At 44.0% G+C, this 18,028-nt stretch overlaps 1 protein-coding gene across 2 annotated transcripts in view; it reads left to right on the forward strand.

Moving 5' to 3' along the window:
• Nucleotides 1–18,028, forward strand: part of LOC137062308 (interferon-induced protein 44-like) — a 60,351-nt gene that overhangs the window by 21,154 nt on the left and 21,169 nt on the right. Inside the window, exons 4-6 of one of the 2 annotated variants that reach the window (XM_067433171.1) lie at nucleotides 16,684–16,891; nucleotides 17,206–17,352; nucleotides 17,458–17,629. In XM_067433171.1, coding sequence (XP_067289272.1) covers nucleotides 16,684–16,891; nucleotides 17,206–17,352; nucleotides 17,458–17,629 — 527 coding nt within the window. The remainder of the gene's footprint in view (nucleotides 1–16,683; nucleotides 16,892–17,205; nucleotides 17,353–17,457; nucleotides 17,630–18,028) is intronic. The other variant, XM_067433172.1, reaches the window with a different exon arrangement.

The raw sequence follows: 18,028 nt of genomic DNA on the forward strand, positions 1-18,028 counted from the left end.
GCGAGCCCCGGGAACACAACAGCTCCCAACAGTTTGCACGTTGGCTGGCAGGAAGTAGGCCGTTCTAGGCCGCCTGAGGGTGAGCCCCCGAGCTGGGACGCTCGGTAGGCCAGTGTATTATGCTGTCAGGCCTTTTTGGGCCTTTTTGGGAGGGATTCCCGGACCAGGTCTTGGTGACAAGCTAGCTATTAGCATGGGTGGCTTCTGGCGCTATAGCCTCATGAGCCCCCTGAGGAACCAGTAAAGCCACCTGCCTGCAGGCCGCCTGAGGGTGAGCCCCGAGCTGGGACGCTCGTTAGGCCAGTGTATTATGCTGTCAGGCCTCTTTGGGCCTTTTTGGGAGAGGATTCCCGGACCAAGGTATCGGTGACAAGCTAGCCATTAGTGTGGGTGGCTTCTGGCGTTATAGCCTCATGAGCCCCCTGAGGAACCAGTAAAGCCACCTTCCTGCGGCTCTTAACAGCTAACAGCAAACAGCTAACACTAACGGTGCTGGGTGGAGGCGCCTCATGGCCTCCCTGGAGGGGAAACGGTTCCCCTAAGCGGGAACGTAGAACTGGTTTTGGGCTGACAGCTAGCGGCTGCCTGCCGTTGGGTCCCGGCCTGGGCCGGTATAACTCAGTGGTGGGCTCGTGCCCTAGCACAACGAGACTCCGTTTCTGCTGCGCAGTCCCTTCAGGACAGGGACTGGCTAGCCTACAGCATGGTTTACCTACCAAGCTGGCTTAAGAGCTCCCCTCATTGAGGGTCGTCTGCGAGCTTACGGCCGCTTGAGTCTGATCAGACGGGCAGGCCCCCCTCGGGGCCTCCCGGGTAGATCAGTCCATAGGCCTTTTTTAGGCCTCCTGAGCACCCCTGTAATAAATGTGTTCAGTAGATCCTAGGATCGAGCAGAAGAGACTCCCCTCGATGGCAAGGGTAAGAAGCACTAAGCTGAGTACTGCTCTCCAGGATTCCCGTCTCCGAGTTCCGGTCTGAGGAGGACATTACCAGTTTGCAGTCCCTCAGTCTGGATGCTCATAAGTAAGAGCGATGTCCGGAGGCTCTGTTTTGACAGACAGGGTTGGCCAAGCTGGGGTGTCCCACAGAAGTGATGCCAGGTGAGGCCTCCCTGGTGGCATTCGGTGAAGGTTTTTCCCGAACTAGTGACGGCTGGTGGCGCCCTCGGGTCCCCTAGCCACATTCCCTTAAGGGACTCCTTCCTTCGAAAGTAGTAGGTCCCAGGCCCTCGAGCAAGCCGAGAGTAGGAAACCTCAGTTAAAACTTGTTTATATGTCTCTCTTAGGCATATAGCTTGGGCTATGACCGTAGGGAATGATGTCACTGGCAGCCTGTGTGGCTAGAGGGGGAGTGGTTCAGACTTTCCGCGAACACTCGTCCAGGCAGTTCTCACTGCCAGTAAGGGGCGTGCACTCCCCTCAGCATGGCGGCGTGGGTATATCGTTCCCCGTAGCGTCAGCTGACGCAGCGCGAGTTCCCTTTCGAAAGGGAACGTCCCCGGTTACGTATGTAACCTTAGTTCCCTGAGAACAGGGAATGAGACGCTGCGTCACATGGCCATGCTTCAAGGTGTGCCTGCCCACAGTCCCTTCAGACGAAGCGGATGTTGTCATGTTGGCACAGTGCCTTTTTATACTTCCTGGTTGCACGGTGATGACATCACCAGCTGCCTATGGTCAGTAGGATTGTGATTTGATAGCGATTTCAGACACCTGTCACACTGAAAGCGTTCCCCGTAGCGTCAGCTGACGCAGCGTCTCGTTCCCTGTTCTCAGGGAACTAAGGTTACATACGTAACCGGGGACGTTTTCTTTACTCAAGAAATACTATGTCTATAAAGGTTAATATTTGATGTATTTGAGGTCTGGGATGTGGGAATGCTGAAGAGAGAGAAGGAGTAAACCAGAGTTCAATTTACTCACGCGATCGACTGGAAAGCAGTCTGCGATCGACTGGTCAACCATGATCAACTGGATGAGCACCCTTGTTTTAGAGCTTTAAATGTTCAAATCACTGAAAATCAGTGACTTATCCACAGTGACCAATAGGTCTGAGAGATTATCCACAAATTATTTTAAGAAATCAACATAGGGCCCTGACGGTCTATATATATATGGTAGCCAAAGCAAAAGATATTAGGGACTTTTTTTACTTATATCTGAGAGTGTAATATTTACCACAAGTACTTCAAACGAATTGACCCTTTGTCTTGTTTTTCTGAGTAACATTAAGAATATCTCTATAGATAGTTGCAACACCACCACCACAACCAATCAGAAGGGGCTCGTACATATAACAGTTGCCTGGTGGAGTAGATTAAGTCCAAAATAGTCATTAGGTTTAAGCCAGGTTTCAGTCAGACAGAGTACATCCAAGCTATTATCTGCGGTCATTTTATTTACAATAACTGCTTTAGGTATGAGTGATCTAATGTTAAGGAGACCTAATTTTTGAAAATTTGTTTGTCTGGTTTAATAATGATCTTATTATTATTATTTACACAGTTTTTATACAATCACTACAGAACAAGGACTTTCATGTGTAATTTGACTTGCTAGTCATAAAGTGCATAGCATCTTGTGCTACATCGAGTACACAAGCACCAGGAAAACAGTGACTGCGCACCTTACTTTTAGCTGAGTTATATAGTGTGTCTCTCAGATCGGCCTGTCTATCTAGGAGGTTGTGGATCTGTTTCTCCAAGGCCTGAATGCAGCTCAAAAGTGTCCTCACCTGCACTCAAAGTTAGACATACGTCCAATGCATTTGCGATTAGAACAGATATACAGTGATTTCCTGAGTTTTACGAGTGTAAACAAAGCAAGCCATATGTGAGACCACGCTGGTGATGCTAGTGGGCTAAGGCTAGTAGCGGATGTTTGGAAATGTGGCTATAAGTAGTGATATCAAAGCAATTTGATTGTTTCAGATATAGAATACTTTCGAGGACATGGTCACCCGCTATATAGGGATAGTTTATAGTTGATAAAAGAAAAAAAAAAGAAAATTTGAGTCATAACTATGCGGAGCTCCAAATTCAAACCATGTGGCAGACACAAGCGTGCAGACAAGAATCAAGTGCATGCGTTGAATCAGCCAATCTGCCTCAAGATTGCCTCGAGAGTCGAGACTAAATAATGAATATAATTATTGCGACATAAGATCTCATTATTTAGAGATATTAAGTAATTATTTTAACATACCTCGTTATTTTGTCATAATAACTGGCTATTTAGATATATTATTTCAACATAATAAGGGGACACAACAAGTAATGTTGAAATAACGAGATATTATTTGAAAAAACAAAAACAAAACCTGGTCTTATTGTTAATAGGTATTAATACATAACTTTTAAAGACACAAAACGTATGTTATTGTACGGTTGGATAGGTGCTGAAATGTAAATTATGGGCATTTTTTGGCGACATTTAAACGTAGCATTATTACGTTTTTACAGCTAAAATGTTTTTAAATATTAACAAATCTTTCATTTAAATATCTGTATCATTTCCCTTTTACCATTTGATAAATGTAAGATCCCCTAACCTAACCATGCCCATTTTATACAGAATATCCAAAGAATAAAACGTAATGGACAGAAATGTGTCAATTTTAGTAACAATATACATTTAATACAATGTTTTTGAGTCGCTTATCCTACACCTATCCCTAAACCTACCCATAATCATTCCTTAAAACTATATACTGTTAAAAATAAAAGCATGATGGACAGACAAGTGCAATCACAATAATGTATTTATTTATTTTCTCGAAAATGTTAAAAGATCTACCAAAAGTAGTTCAGCTGACGATGTGTTGCAGTACCATGCTGCTACACATTCCCATGGATACGTAAATAATTTACATTTTAATGCTGTCAATACGTCAATATTGTACGTTCTAGTGCACTGAAAAAAGTCTAACATTAGTGTTGTTCGTTTAATGTGTATTTTCTTGAAATAGCTTAAAATTGTTAACTTTTTCATGTCAAGTAAACATTTTAGTTTAGATTTATGGTTCAATCCATTTTTTTACATTGATACAATATAAATGGGCATCGGGACATTAACCTGAATTTATTAATTTGATCAGAGCATTTTTATTAGTTTAAGCAGGGTTTGCAAATGCGCATTGTTGAGTTGGAGATCCCACTCTCTGTGGTTCAAAAAAAAAGTCAGAGAACTGTCTAAGATGAACACAGCACAAACTTGAGCGGCGACCGTGACGGTACATTTCAACGGAACGGACATCAGACCCATCCAGCCAGGCTCCGAGACAGAACTACGAGGAAGAGGAACATTGATAAGGTAAGATCAACTTTGTCTACCGTTAACGTTTTTACCTCAAGTATATCTGACGGTCCTTGATTCTGGCCGTAATTTCAGCGCTGTGTTTCAGCGCAGCGCTAATGTTCGTAATCTTCATTCAAACTATAACGTTCCGTTATTTTAGCCCCCATTGGATGGGTGATTAATAACGGAAATGCATGCAAAATATTTAACGTTAAATGCATTTTGTGGTGGCATTGACCATGTCAAGGGAAAGAAAAGAGTTAACAACTCGAGTTAACATTACTCGAAACAAGTGCAGTTAGCCTACATAAGCTACAATATTTTCTGCTTAACTTTTATTAGACTCCAGTTCAAAAGAAAAGTGTTTTTTCGCTGAGCACATTCTCTCTCTGCAGTCCGAGCGTGCTGAAGCTCACTCTCGCTCATATCTGAGGTAAATCATTAACATGATTTACATAATACCGCTTACAGTATTAACCTAAATGCATTACAATTGGCTAAAACGAACAAGCAGGTTACTTTTCTGAACAAGAGCGTTCCCGAGTCTGTGTTTCTTGCACTGTTTGCGTGAATCGCGGCACAGTTCCACACACACACACAATATCGGCAGTTCAATAGTGAAATGCGCAGCTCTTAAAGGGGCCACACTATATTCCAGCTCTTAAAGTATGGATCCCAAACGTTTGAGCTGTAGCAAATTAGTGTGATTAAAAATACATTTCGAAAGTTCTGTATCCCACAGACATGCCTTAAAGGGTTAGTTCACCCAAAAATAAATTTATGTCATTAACTCCTCACCCTAATGTTGTTCCTCACCCGTAAGACCTCCATTCATCTTCACCCACAGTTTAAGATAATTTATATTTTAGTCCCAGAGCACATGCAGTCAATGCCCACTTTACTGTCCATGTCCAGAAAGCTAATAAAAACATAATCAAAGTAGTCCATGTGTGACATCAGTTGGTTGATTAGAATCTTTTGAAGCATCGAAAATACATTTTGGTCCAAAAATATCAAAAACTATGACTTTATTCAGCATTGTCTTCTCTTAAGTGTTCCTCAAAAAAGATTCAAACGGTTCATGAGTCAGTGAATGGATCAATGATTTGGATCGCCAATGTCACGTCATTTCAGCAGTTTGGGAGTTTGACACATGATCCAAACTGCTGAAATGGCATGAAACTGGCGATCTGAATCAGTGATCGATTCACTGAATCAATTCATCTTTTTTATCTTTTTTGAGGAACACGGAAGAGAAGACAATGCTGAATAAAGTCATAGTTTTTGTGATATTTGGACCAAAATGTATTTTCGATGCTTCACGAGATTCTAATTAACTAACCGATGTCACATATGGACTACTTTGATGATGATTTTATTAAAGTGAATGTTTTAGGTCGGTGTAGCAGAGAATAGACTGGGCACACAACTACTCGGGCGGCGTTTATGTATGGCAGTTGCCATACCCTGGCATTCCACATTTTTAGACCTAACTGTTGATTCGCTAATGAGTTGTTGTTGTTGTAATTTAGTACGGTTCTGTTTTGTGTTCACCATCTTCTAAACTTATTTCTGTATGCTCTACTTTTAAGATCAATGCTGAGTTAATGCGAATTACAACAGTTCCTTTGGAGAAAAAGTTATTGGCGCAGTTGGACAAGCTCTCCACCAAACTGTCGAAGGTCATCAGGAGTAAGGGAGGAGTTGTGAAAGAGAAGACCAACAGGACCTTGCAGGTTTTAGATGAGGTATCTATGAATTTGATAATCAGTAGAATCCATGGCTGAAAAGTGTTTTTTTTTTTTTTTTTTTTTTTTTTGTAAATGTGTAATTTTAATTAATAGTTACTGTTCTTACTCAGACTGCAGACATCACCATCAGAAGAGAATGCATCCTCAAATCTCTGATCTACCTCAGCGAACCTTTTGAGCACCTTTTTAAAGAATACCAGGTAAGGGCATCTCTCTCACTTGCTCAGACAATTAACACCTACAGACTAACATGGTCATAGTCTAGGTTTTCCTAGCCACTTTTAATAAATAGGGGTGTGACGAGAAACTCAGCTCACAAGATGAGATTTTAACACTATTTAAAAGAAATCTTTGATGCTGAATTTTGAGCTGTGAACACTTAGACCATGTCCAGGCGTACCAAAACAATCTTTTTTCCTTGTCTTCCCTGGAACACTGTCAAAACAAGTGTGTCCAAAGGAATCCATTTGCAAATGACTTAACACCTATATGCAATGTAAAAATCCAGGCCTGGTCCTCTCTTCCTTCACTGTCGTCGCTCCTCCTTTTATTCTCCCTTCACTCCTCCTTGAGAGATCTGAGACCAGTGTGACGTGCAGTTGGCACTGATCATCCAATTACTCACCGGCCTCGCTTTGGTCTCACTCGTCACACGCCTATTCAAGTTCAGTTTAGAGTGTGTAAGAGCTGAAAATGGGAGATTTCTGAAACTTTAATGTACTTATTTTCTCTTTCTTTTTTATGCAGGAAAATGAGGTTGAAGAACTAGAGCAAACAACCATGGCGATCTTTATCACTGGGAAAGAGGATCCTCTCCATCCACCAAAAGACATTAAAATTGTCATTGAAGGATCAGAGGTTCTGAACCTGCTTGCTATATTGCATACAAATAGGTTATATTTAAAGGGTTAGTTCGCCCAAAAACGAATATTCTGTCATTAATTCCTCACCTTCATGTAGTTGGACACCCTTAAGACCTCCGTTCATCTTCAGACACAGATGAAGATATTTTTGTTGAAATCCGATGGCTCAGAAAGGCCTTTATTGCCACCAATGTCATTTCCTCTCTCAAGACCCATAAAGGCACTAAAGACGTCGTTACAAAGCCCATCTCACTACAGCGGCTCTTCAATCATTTATGAAGACACAGAATAGTTTTTGTGCGCAAAAAAAACTAAATAACGTAATAATGGGCAGATTTCAAGAAGCTTCAAATCACTATGACTCAATGTATCAATTCAATTCATCAATACGCTGATTCATAAAGCTCTGAAGCTTCAGGAAGCTGTGCTTTGAAATCGGTCATCACTAAGTTATTATTTCAGTTTTTTTGGGCACAAAAACTATTCTCGTCACTTCATAAAATGATTATAGAGCCACTGTAGTGAGATGGGCTTTGTAACGACATCTGTAGTACCTTTATGGGTCTTGAGAGAGGAAATGACATGGTGTCAATTAAGGCCTTTCTGAGCTATCGGATTTCAACTAAAATATCTTTAATTGTGTTCCAAAGATGAACAGAGGTGTCACGAGTGTCGAACAACGTGAGGATAAGTGATTAATGACAGAATTTTCATTTTTGGGTGAACTAACCCTTTAAATGTAGAGCTTACAGCTCTATATCAGAAATTGATACAGTGTCCACTGTTCACTGTCTGAGGAGCAGTTCCAAGATTTGCCTCTGGTGTTCAGCTGAAAGAGACTGTTCATTATCATATACATTTATAAACATGAGATACAGTTGTATCTTAACATTTTAATTGTGTTTTAGGATGTTTTATGGTGAAATGTGTTGTCAGGACAAACATTCCTAATTTAAAGGGTCATGAAACCCCCCCCCCCCCCCCCTCTTTCAGCAGTGTTTTTTCACACCTTCGATTTGAAAAGACTTGTTAAAAGGGAAGTGGTCGACTGAAAAGGTGGGATGGGTATTGTGTGGAAAGAGGGAATGGTTTGCATAAATAGGGGAGTGCATTAAGATTAGCGCTACCAACAGCAGCAGTTACAGCGGTTCTGAGACATGTTCTTGGTTCCCGTTGGCATTGTTTACAACAGTGAGATTAAATGAGGGATGAGTGCAGCGAATAAGAGAGCTCTGAGACATTAAGTGGCGTGCAGCAGAGATCGCAAGTTTTTCAGCTATTCAAATCAGCATTCAGTGAGAAATGAAACTAAATGTTATTCTGTATGACAAAATATTTTGCAAACGTGATAATTAAACTATATTTGTCCAAATATGCACGCTGTTTGGCAAGATGAACAATGCGCCGACGTGATAAGACTAAGAGAACATGAACCACTCACGAACATGCTTGCAATGCGATAGAGGTGTAATTCTGCCTTCACGTGCTCTCGGAATTATCGTAAATATGAGTTTCCTAGATAAAAATTGCACATGAACGCTCTCACATTTTGATACTTGAAGGCAATGATTTCGTAATCACGACTTCAGAAGTCGGAATGATACATTTTCCGATGGCACGTGAAGGCAGCATAATTCTAGATATGTAAAACCGAAGGGGTTTGAGGTTTCATAGTCTTGACCGCGCATCTGAAGCACAGAGCGACGCGCTCGGTTGCCGTGATGATCCGCGCTATCTATCACTCGGCAGCTAAATCTATATTTGTCCAAACATGCAGCACGCTGTTTCACTAAGAGCCCGAACACATGTGGTTTAGTGCATGTCTATGACCACAAATAAAACGAAAAGGTGGCTTTTGATTCTTGTTATTTCATCAAAAATATTGTTCATTAGATCGGTTATTTTACACTCCTGACATAAATGAGATGGTCAACGCTTGCAGGTTCGGCGTGCGATTCCTCAGGTTAGTTTTACTTTACCGACCCTTTGGTAGCAAAGACTTCCACAGACGGCGCCCGGTTACAGCTCGCTCGGCGCCCACGTTACTTCGTATCAGCACAACGCCTCACTTTCCTCCTTGACTTTTCGTACGCTGCTTTCAAAACTTCCCTAACATACAATAATGATGGAAGATGATGAGCCTGACAGAAGTGACTGTCCAGCCTGGTCTCATCGTTAATACGTAGGTATTAATACGTTACTTTCAAAGAGACTAAACGTACGTCTTAGTACGTTTGGAGAAGTGCTAAAATGTAAAATATAGACGTATTTGCAACATTTAAACGTAGTATTATTACATTTTTACAGCTAAAAAACGTAAAATATTTACGAATCCATCATGAAATCTTTTTTGTTAAGAATACAAAACTTTATACTGGTAAAAACATTTTTTTTTTTGTTATATCATAAAGATATCTATATAATTTCCCTTTGACCATTTTATTGATTAATGTACGATCCCTTAACACTACCCCAAACCTAAACCTACCAATTTAATACAGAATATTAAGAAAATAAAAGGTAAAACGTTGGAAAATGACGATTTTGATAACAATATAGCATTAAAAAAATATTTTGAACGGCTAATCCTACACTTAAACCTACCCATTAGCATTTATTAAAACAACGTACTGTTATAAATCAAAGCATAACAGACAGACCATTGTAATCACAATAATTTATTTATTGCAAAAATGTCAAAAGCGGTACCAAAAGTAGTTCAAATGAAGATGTGTTGCAGTCGCAGTCCTCTCTGGTGGTATATAACGTTAATAGTTTTGTATGAGGTACAGAGCAGAATGTTAGCTAGTAATCAATGAAAATTTTAATCCGGCTTCTCTCCATGAAGTTGCGCGTTTCCCATTTCAAATACAAATCGACTGAAACACGGCATGTCAAAATCTGTGACGAAGCAGGCGAGAGCCAATGAGCGTTCGATGCCACTGCCGTAAATCATGTCGTAACGCTTCATGAGGGTGCGCTTTTTAAATTTGAATTCATAACGAGCGCGAGATTTGATGTTTACCGTCGCGCTACTGAGAGGAGATGAAGATTAATGGAAGGCTAATGGAGATGAAGATCACCGGGCTCAATTTGGATTTGTTTCTCCCAAACATATGGATTCTAACGATTTGGATTACAGCAAACGAATAAAGTGTTGTGTTTTGTGAATTGATGTTGTGTTTTGGTGTATCTTGTGATCGCCAGTTGCTGAATAGGAGAAAATGCCTTTTTTTGTCTCACAGCAAACAACAAGCTAAATACTACAAAATGGTTGGCAAGAATGTTATTCATCTGACGGTTTTAAAATTCAGTCTTCTTTTAACATTATCTAGTCATCCGAAATGAGTTTGTAGCAGAAGTCACGAGAGCAAAATGTTATTTTATATTTATGTTATTTTATATTAGGTTGATTAACTTAGTAAAATGCATTTAATAAATGTGACTGAAAACATGTATTGATGTGACTATTGGATATAAAATAAACAATATTAATGCCACGATTTATGGGAGCCGGTGGCTGGCTGCTTACACGTTCACACTTAGATACGTTGATAATTTACATTTTAGTGCTGTCAATACGTCAATATTGTACATATTAGTGCTGTTAATAAGTCAGTATTGTACGTTTTATTGTGTGTGAAAACGTTAGTAAATGTACATGTAGTAGAATCACACTTTACGTAAAAATACTCACGTATTTTCATGAGATCACGTTGGACTGTCTCATGTATATTACCTAAATTATCTTCTATGCATACTACAGCGCAGGGATTGGACTGAATGAGCTTTATGTCATGAATATATATCGAGAATCGCTCACAGCATGTCCCCACCAGCCCATACATGGACCGAAAAGCCCGCGCTGACGTCAGATTCCGTGTGTAATAAAGTTCGTAATGTGAGGAAGGAAGAGGACACGGGGGTCGGCTGGACGGTTGATGCTTCTTTATTTATTCTCTCAATATTCAAGGCACACTCAGTAGTGTGGAGATTCTTGCAAACTCAAAACAATAGCGATCACTTCGGGGTCGGCACTTCCGGCTTCCGGTTTCTCAGTCTCTATTCGGGCATCAACCGTCCGTCTCTCTCTCTCTCCCTGTCCTCTGGTTCCGCTGCCGTTTTATCCCCTCTCCGCGCTCATTACTGGAACAAGAGACAGGTGTTATTAATCTGCGTCCAACCCACTCACTTACCGCTCGTCCCGCGGCCCTCTCTCCCGCTGCAGACCTTGCTGAACCACGCCCCCCTTGCCACATACCCCCACCGCCCATTTCTGGAGAGGAAATCGGCCACAGCCATCTGAGCACCCGGCCTGCGGACCACCTTGAATTTAAACGGCTGAAGAGCTAGATACCAACGGGTGATCCGCGCGTTGGTATCCTTCATGCGGTGGAGCCATTGGAGAGGAGCGTGGTCCGAACAGAGGGTAAACTCCTGCCCCAGGAGGTAGTAGCGGAGGGTGAGAACGGCCCACCTGATGGCCAGACACTCCTTCTCTATGGTGCTGTACTTAGCTTCCCTCTTGGAGAGCTTACGGCTAATGTACAGCACCGGCCGCTCTCCCCCCTCCACCTCCTGGGCCAGGACTGCGCCCAGCCCCCTGTCCGACACGTCAGTCTGCAACAAGAAAGGGAGAGAAAAGTCAGGGGAGTGTAAAAGCGGCCCGCCACATAGAGCAGCCTTAACTCGGGTAAAAGCCTGTTGACACGGCTCCGTCCACTGGACCGTATCTGGTAGCCCCTTTCTAGTAAGATCAGTCAAAGGGCTGGTGAGGTCCGAATAATTTGGTATAAACCGCCTGTAAAATCCCGCCAGCCCCAAGAACTGTCTTACCTCCTTTTTGGTCTTGGGCCTCGGACAGGTTGCAATTGCGGCAGTCTTATCAATTTGGGGACGCACCTGTCCATGACCCAAGTGGAAGCCCAGATACCTTACTTCTACCCGCCCAATCGCACACTTCTTTGGGTTGGCCGTGAGCCCCGCTCCCCTCAGCGACCTCAGGACCGCCCTCACATGCTGCATATGCCGCTGCCAATCGTGACTATAAATCACGATGTCATCCAAATACGCAGCAGCATATGCAGCATGGGGACGCAAAATCCTATCCATGAGTCGCTGGAAGGTTGCGGGCGCCCCGAACAAGCCGAAAGGAAGCGTGACAAATTGGTGTAATCCAAACGGCGTGGTGAAAGCTGTCTTTTCTTTGGACAGTGGAGACAAGGGGATCTGCCAATAGCCCTTTGTTAAGTCCAGTGTCGAATAAAATCGAGCCGTGCCCAACCGATCAAGCAACTCGTCAACCCGCGGCATTGGATACGCGTCGAATTTCGACACTGCGTTCACCTTGCGGTAGTCCACACAGAACCTGACCGAGCCGTCGGTTTTGGGGACCAAAACTATCGGGCTCAACCAGTCACTGTTGGACTCCTCGATTACTCCCATGTCGAGCATTGCCCCTAATTTTTCCTGAACTACCTTTTTCTTGCGTTCAGGTAAACGATACGGCCGGCTGCGAACTACCACGCCCGGCTCGGTCTCGATATGGTGCTGAATCAAGTCGGTACGTCCCGGTAGGGGCGAGAACACGTCAGCGAACTCCGCCTGTAATTTTGATAAATCAGTGAGTTGGAACGGTGAGAGGTGATCCCCACCAGGGGCCAGCGCAACCGATTGTGCTTTAATGCTCGCCTCTGGCCCGAGATCATCCTCTCCCCCGATCACCGTTGCCAACAACACTGATTCCACCTCATTCCATTTCTTGAGCAGGTTGAGGTGATATATTTGACGTTACCCTTTCCTATCGGATCGTATCACTTCATAATCGAGCTCTCCTACCTGTCGTGCGACCTCAAACGGCCCCTGCCACTTTGACATTAATTTCGAGCTCGACGTAGGGAGTAGAACGAGCACTTTCTCTCCCGGTGTGAATTTGCGTAGCTTCGTACCCCTGTTATATGACCGGCTTTGGCGGTCCTGGGCTTGTAACAAATTCTCCCTGGATAGCCGCCCCAGTGTGTGGAGTTTTGTTCGCAAGTCCAGCACATACTGAATTTCGTTCTTGGCCAAAGAAGGTCACTCCTCCCAAGTTTCTCGCAGGACGTCCAGCACCCCCCGGGGCTGTCGTCCGTAGAGAAGCTCAAAGGGGGAAAACCCCGTGGAGGCTTGTGGAACCTCCCGCACGGCAAATAAGAGGGGTTCTAACCACCGATCCCAATTCTTGGCGTCTTCCTGTACGAACTTCCGGATCATGGATTTAAGAGTGCGATTAAATCGTTCGACCAAGCCGTCTGTTTGTGGGTGATAGACGCTTGTTCGAATGGATTTAATGCCCAATAATCCGTAGAGTTCGCGTAACGTGCGTGACATAAACGCCGTGCCTTGATCAGTGAGGATTTCTTTCGGAATCCCCACTCGGGAGATTAATCGAAACAGTGCGTCCGCAACACTCTTCGCGGAGATGTTGCGGAGAGCCACTGCTTCCGGATATCGTGTTGCGTAGTCCACGATGACTAACGCAAAACGATGCCCAGGTGCGGATCGCTCTAATGGCCCGATGAGGTCCATCGCAATTCTCTCGAAGGGGACCTGCATTAATGGAAGGGGGCGCAATGGCACTTTTGGGGCGGCCAGTGGATTCACCAACTGACATTCCGGACAAGACGCGCACCACCTGCGCACATTGTCATGAATGCCTGGCCAAAAAAATCGGGTCATGAGGCGATTCAGCGTGGCCGCCTGTCCCAGGTGGCCCGCCATTAGATTAGAGTGAGCCGCCTGGAAAAGCATTTCCCGGCGGCTCTTTGGTACTAACAACTGGTTTGTTTCTACCTTTGTCTGAGTGTCTTGGGTCACTCGATACAACCGATCCTTTATTATGGCAAAATACGGATACGAGACAGGCAAGGCAGGTTGGAGAGACTGACCGTCAATCGATCGGACCTGCTGGAAGGCATTTTTGAGGGTCTCATCTTGTGACTGCTCCAGAGGAAAGTCATCGCGGTCCGAGAGAATCAGTCTTTCGATCCCGCTCGGTTCCTCTGCAGCTGTCCCCAAGGGTCCCGTCTCAGTCTCCCCAAGCTGCACTCGCGCCCCCCCCCCCCCCTCCTCGCCTTTTTCTCCCAAGCGGCATCCGCGCATAACGACCCCAATAAAGCCGGAAAGGCGGGCCAATTCGTCCCCAGAATTAGCAGATGCCGGAGGTGTGGACTAACCGCGACCTCTACATTATGCTTTTTCCCCCGAAACTGTATCGTGACCGGGACAACCGGATATTCCACCACATCCCCGTGCACACACCGCACCTTAACCATGCGGCTTGTATCCAATGCCCCAGGCTGCATCAGGCTTTGATGGATCGAGGTTTGGTTACATCCTGAATCCACCAAGGCCTGATATGTACCCCCCTTGATACTCACAGGAATTTGGTACTCTCCTTCTTGATCGGGGGTGGTCCGCTGGATGTTCGGGATCCGGATCATTGTTCCAATGTCCATCATCGGACATCGGTCCACAAAATGATCCGGATCACCGCACCGCCAGCAGGCCAGCCCAGGCCTACCTGCCGTCCCTGTGGCGGGGAGTGGGTTGGAGAATGAGCGCGGGGAGGGGGCGGAACCAGAGCCATTGTCACCACCAGCCCCCAGCGGCCCCGCCCCCCTGGGCGGAGCCTGCGAACTCCCGGACGGTCCTAGGCCCATCCCACCCCGGCCTCTGGGGGGGACGCGAGGAAGGCCTGGAGGGCGGGACCTGGAGATAGGGAAAGGGCGAGAGGGAGAGAGAGAGGGGGGAGAGAGAGAGTGAGAGGTTAGTGGGGGCTCGCCGACCCCCGGGCACGCCACCGGGTGGTCCTCCGCCAAGTTGATGGCCGTCTCCAGCGACGTGGGCCGGTGGCACTGGACCCACTCGGCGGTCTTCCTTGGGAGCCGAGCGGTGAACTGCTCCAGCACCACCAGATCGACAATATGGTCCACGTCGCTTCCGCCGGCCAAGAGCCATCTGCGGCAGGCGTCCCGGAGCTGTTGGGCCATCGCGAAGGGTCGGCCGGCCTCACCCCACTCCATGGAGCGGATCCGCTGCCGGTGTTGCTCCGGGGTCTGGCCGACCCGCTGGAGGATGGCCCGCTTGAGGTCATCGTATTGTAGGAGGTTCGCGACCGGTAGTTGTTGCGCGGCTGCCTGGGCTTCTCCGGATAGTAGCGGGATGAGGCGCACCGGCCACTGTGCCCAGGGCCACCCGCAGGCCTCCGCGGCCTTCTGGAATAGATCGATGAAGGCCTCCGGGTCGTCTTCCGGCGCCATCTTGTGGAGGTGCACGTGAACCGGTGCGCTGGCCAGCCCGGCGGCCTCAGCGCGAACCTCCCGATCCATCCAGCTCCGGAACCGCTCGCGGTCCTCTTGCTGGCCTTGGACTATCGCCGCGAAGCGGCGCTCCTGGTCCGCCCGAAGGTCCAGCATCGCCTGATGTTGGTCTTGGTGGAGGACCCCGAGGGAGTTGATGATGTCCGCAAATGGTGTGGCGGAGGGCGTTTGCATGGCGGCGGCACGGTCCTACTTCCTTCCCGGGTTTCAGCACCAGTGTAATAAAGTTCGTAATGTGGGGAAGGAAGAGGACACGGGGGTCGGCTGGACGGTTGATGCTTCTTTATTTATTCTCTCAATATTCAAGGCACACTCAGTAGTGTGGAGATTCTTGCAAACTCAAAACAATAGCGATCACTTCCGGGTCGGCACTTCCGGCTTCCGGTTTCTCAGTCTCTGTTCGGGCATCAACCGTCCGTCTCTCTCTCTCTCCCTGTCCTCTGGTTCCGCTGGCGTTTTATCCCCTCTCCGCGCTCAATACTGGAACAAGAGACAGGTGTTATTAATCTGCGTCCAACCCACTCACTTACCGCTCGTCCCGCGGCCCTCTCTCCCGCTGCAGACCTCGCTGAACCACGCCCCCCTTGCCACACCGTGACGTTGCTCAGACTAAAGTTTTCAAACCGGAAGACAGAAATTGCTCTGAAAAATGCAAAAATAAATATGTTTCACTTATAAATTAGAATAATGAGTACCTTTAGTTTTTTCAATGATGTGCAAGGTGCAACCTATACATATCTGTTTATATCTCAAAAAAGTGTTTTGGGGTTTCATGACCCTTTAATATTACTACTAATGTGATGTCATCAAGTGGTGATTTGATTATTTGTAACAAATTTGTATTTTTGTGTGAAGCAGACTGTTAATCTTCATACATGTGAACATATTTATAGAACAATAAATATAAATGTGTTCTATAGGAAAGTGTTATGATAGTCATTGATCAAAATCTTTTAAAAGTTATTTTTTTGATTATACATTTTAAATAATGACATCTTAATTTGAGACAACCTAAAATAATTAATTTACTCTGGCCTATGAATTTTACTTTGTTTGAATTTAAATAATTAGTTTATTCCAACATAAAATAATGATCTGTTAGTTTGATCCATCAACCTTTAAAAAGTGGTTGCATGGATTTAAACTTTTCAAATTAAACTAAATTCAATTATTTACTTGAGTCAATGTAAAATATGTTGTGTGATCGATTACTTCTATTTTTTTTTTTAAGTTGATCCAAGGGTTTTATTTTTTCAGTGTGTGTATTAAAACATAACAAGATATTATGTTGAAATAACGACTTAATATCTCAAAATAACAAGATAAAAAAATATCTAAATCAAGGTAAGACTTGAATGTGTGACATGACAATTCAATTTAAGTAAAAAAAAAAATGTTTCTTGTATTGGTACAGACAAAAAGAAGTGCTGAAGAAACGGCTAGAAGAGTTGTCTGTGAGTAATCCAGATGTACAGCACATCAGGATCCTTGTTGTTGGACAAATTGGAGCAGGGAAGTCCAGTTTTATTAATTCTGTCAACAACACCATCCAAGGACGCATTACAAGTACTGCACTAGTTGATTCATGTGATTGCCCATGTAGTCAAAGTTTTACTAAAAAAGTAAGTATATTTTTTTTAAATATAATATTGCACATACAGCACTTGCATTAAGAATTATTTTCTTTTTCTTCCAAGAATCCAGTTTTCTACATTTTTAAACTAAAAATCTTGAATCATAGTTCAATCATAGTTGTCACGGTGATGTTTCATTCTGTTGACTTTGATTGATTAAACTTTATTTTCTTGAAACTCCTTTGTTATGCAATTGATAAAACCACACTGTTACAACAGTATGAGCATTTGGGCTGTGTTTATATTTATCAATTGAAAACTACGGTATTTATGATTTCTTCCTTTTTTATATTGTTTTGTAGCTCACAATACACCGCTTCATAAATGCAAATGGTTATTTGCCTTTTTCCTTGATTGACACAATGGGTTTGCAACCTACTTTAATGGCTGGGTGTCTGCCAGAAGATATCATCAATGCTGTTTATGGACATGTCAAGACTGACTACGAAGTAATACGCCACAATTATTGTAAAACTTAAACATTGTCAAAATAGTTTGTATTTGTACAGTAATCCTGACATTTTCACATAATTTTTCTTCATTTTAAATCTTAGTTCGACCCAGAGGAGCCACTCAGTCATAGGAGTGAAGATTACATCAGTGACCCTTTGCTCTCTGACCAGGCTTTCTGCCTGGTTTACATTGTGGATGCAACTACAATCGATTGCTTGGATGAACGACTTGCTGATAAATTACTTATAATCCGCAGAAGAATTACAGATAAAAGTGAGACTGAACTTTAAATATGGGATTTTAGTTTTCAAATTAAGACACTAGAGTGTATTAGTGTGTTTACACTTGACAAGTTTGGTTAGATCAGTGGTCGAGAACCTATGGCTCACAATGTGGCTCATGAGAGCCAGGTCTCTCACCCTTTACCAACAAAAGATCAATAAAACTAAATTAGACTCATCAACAGAAATCCTCTCTCTGCAGAAAAAGCAGCCATACAATTTTGGTCTCAAAAATGTGTTGAACCTGACAAGGTCTGCCATATTTTTTATTTGTGTTTTTTCTGTTAACTTTGACTCTAGGAACCAATATTTTCCAAATATTTTCATCTTTACTTCATTGGCAATCAACTATTTCCCCAAGTTATGATATCAGCCATTTATTTCACCAAAC

This window comes from Pseudorasbora parva, chromosome 23 (genome assembly GCF_024679245.1).
Source record: "Pseudorasbora parva isolate DD20220531a chromosome 23, ASM2467924v1, whole genome shotgun sequence".
Classification (NCBI taxonomy): Eukaryota; Metazoa; Chordata; class Actinopteri; order Cypriniformes; family Gobionidae; genus Pseudorasbora; species Pseudorasbora parva.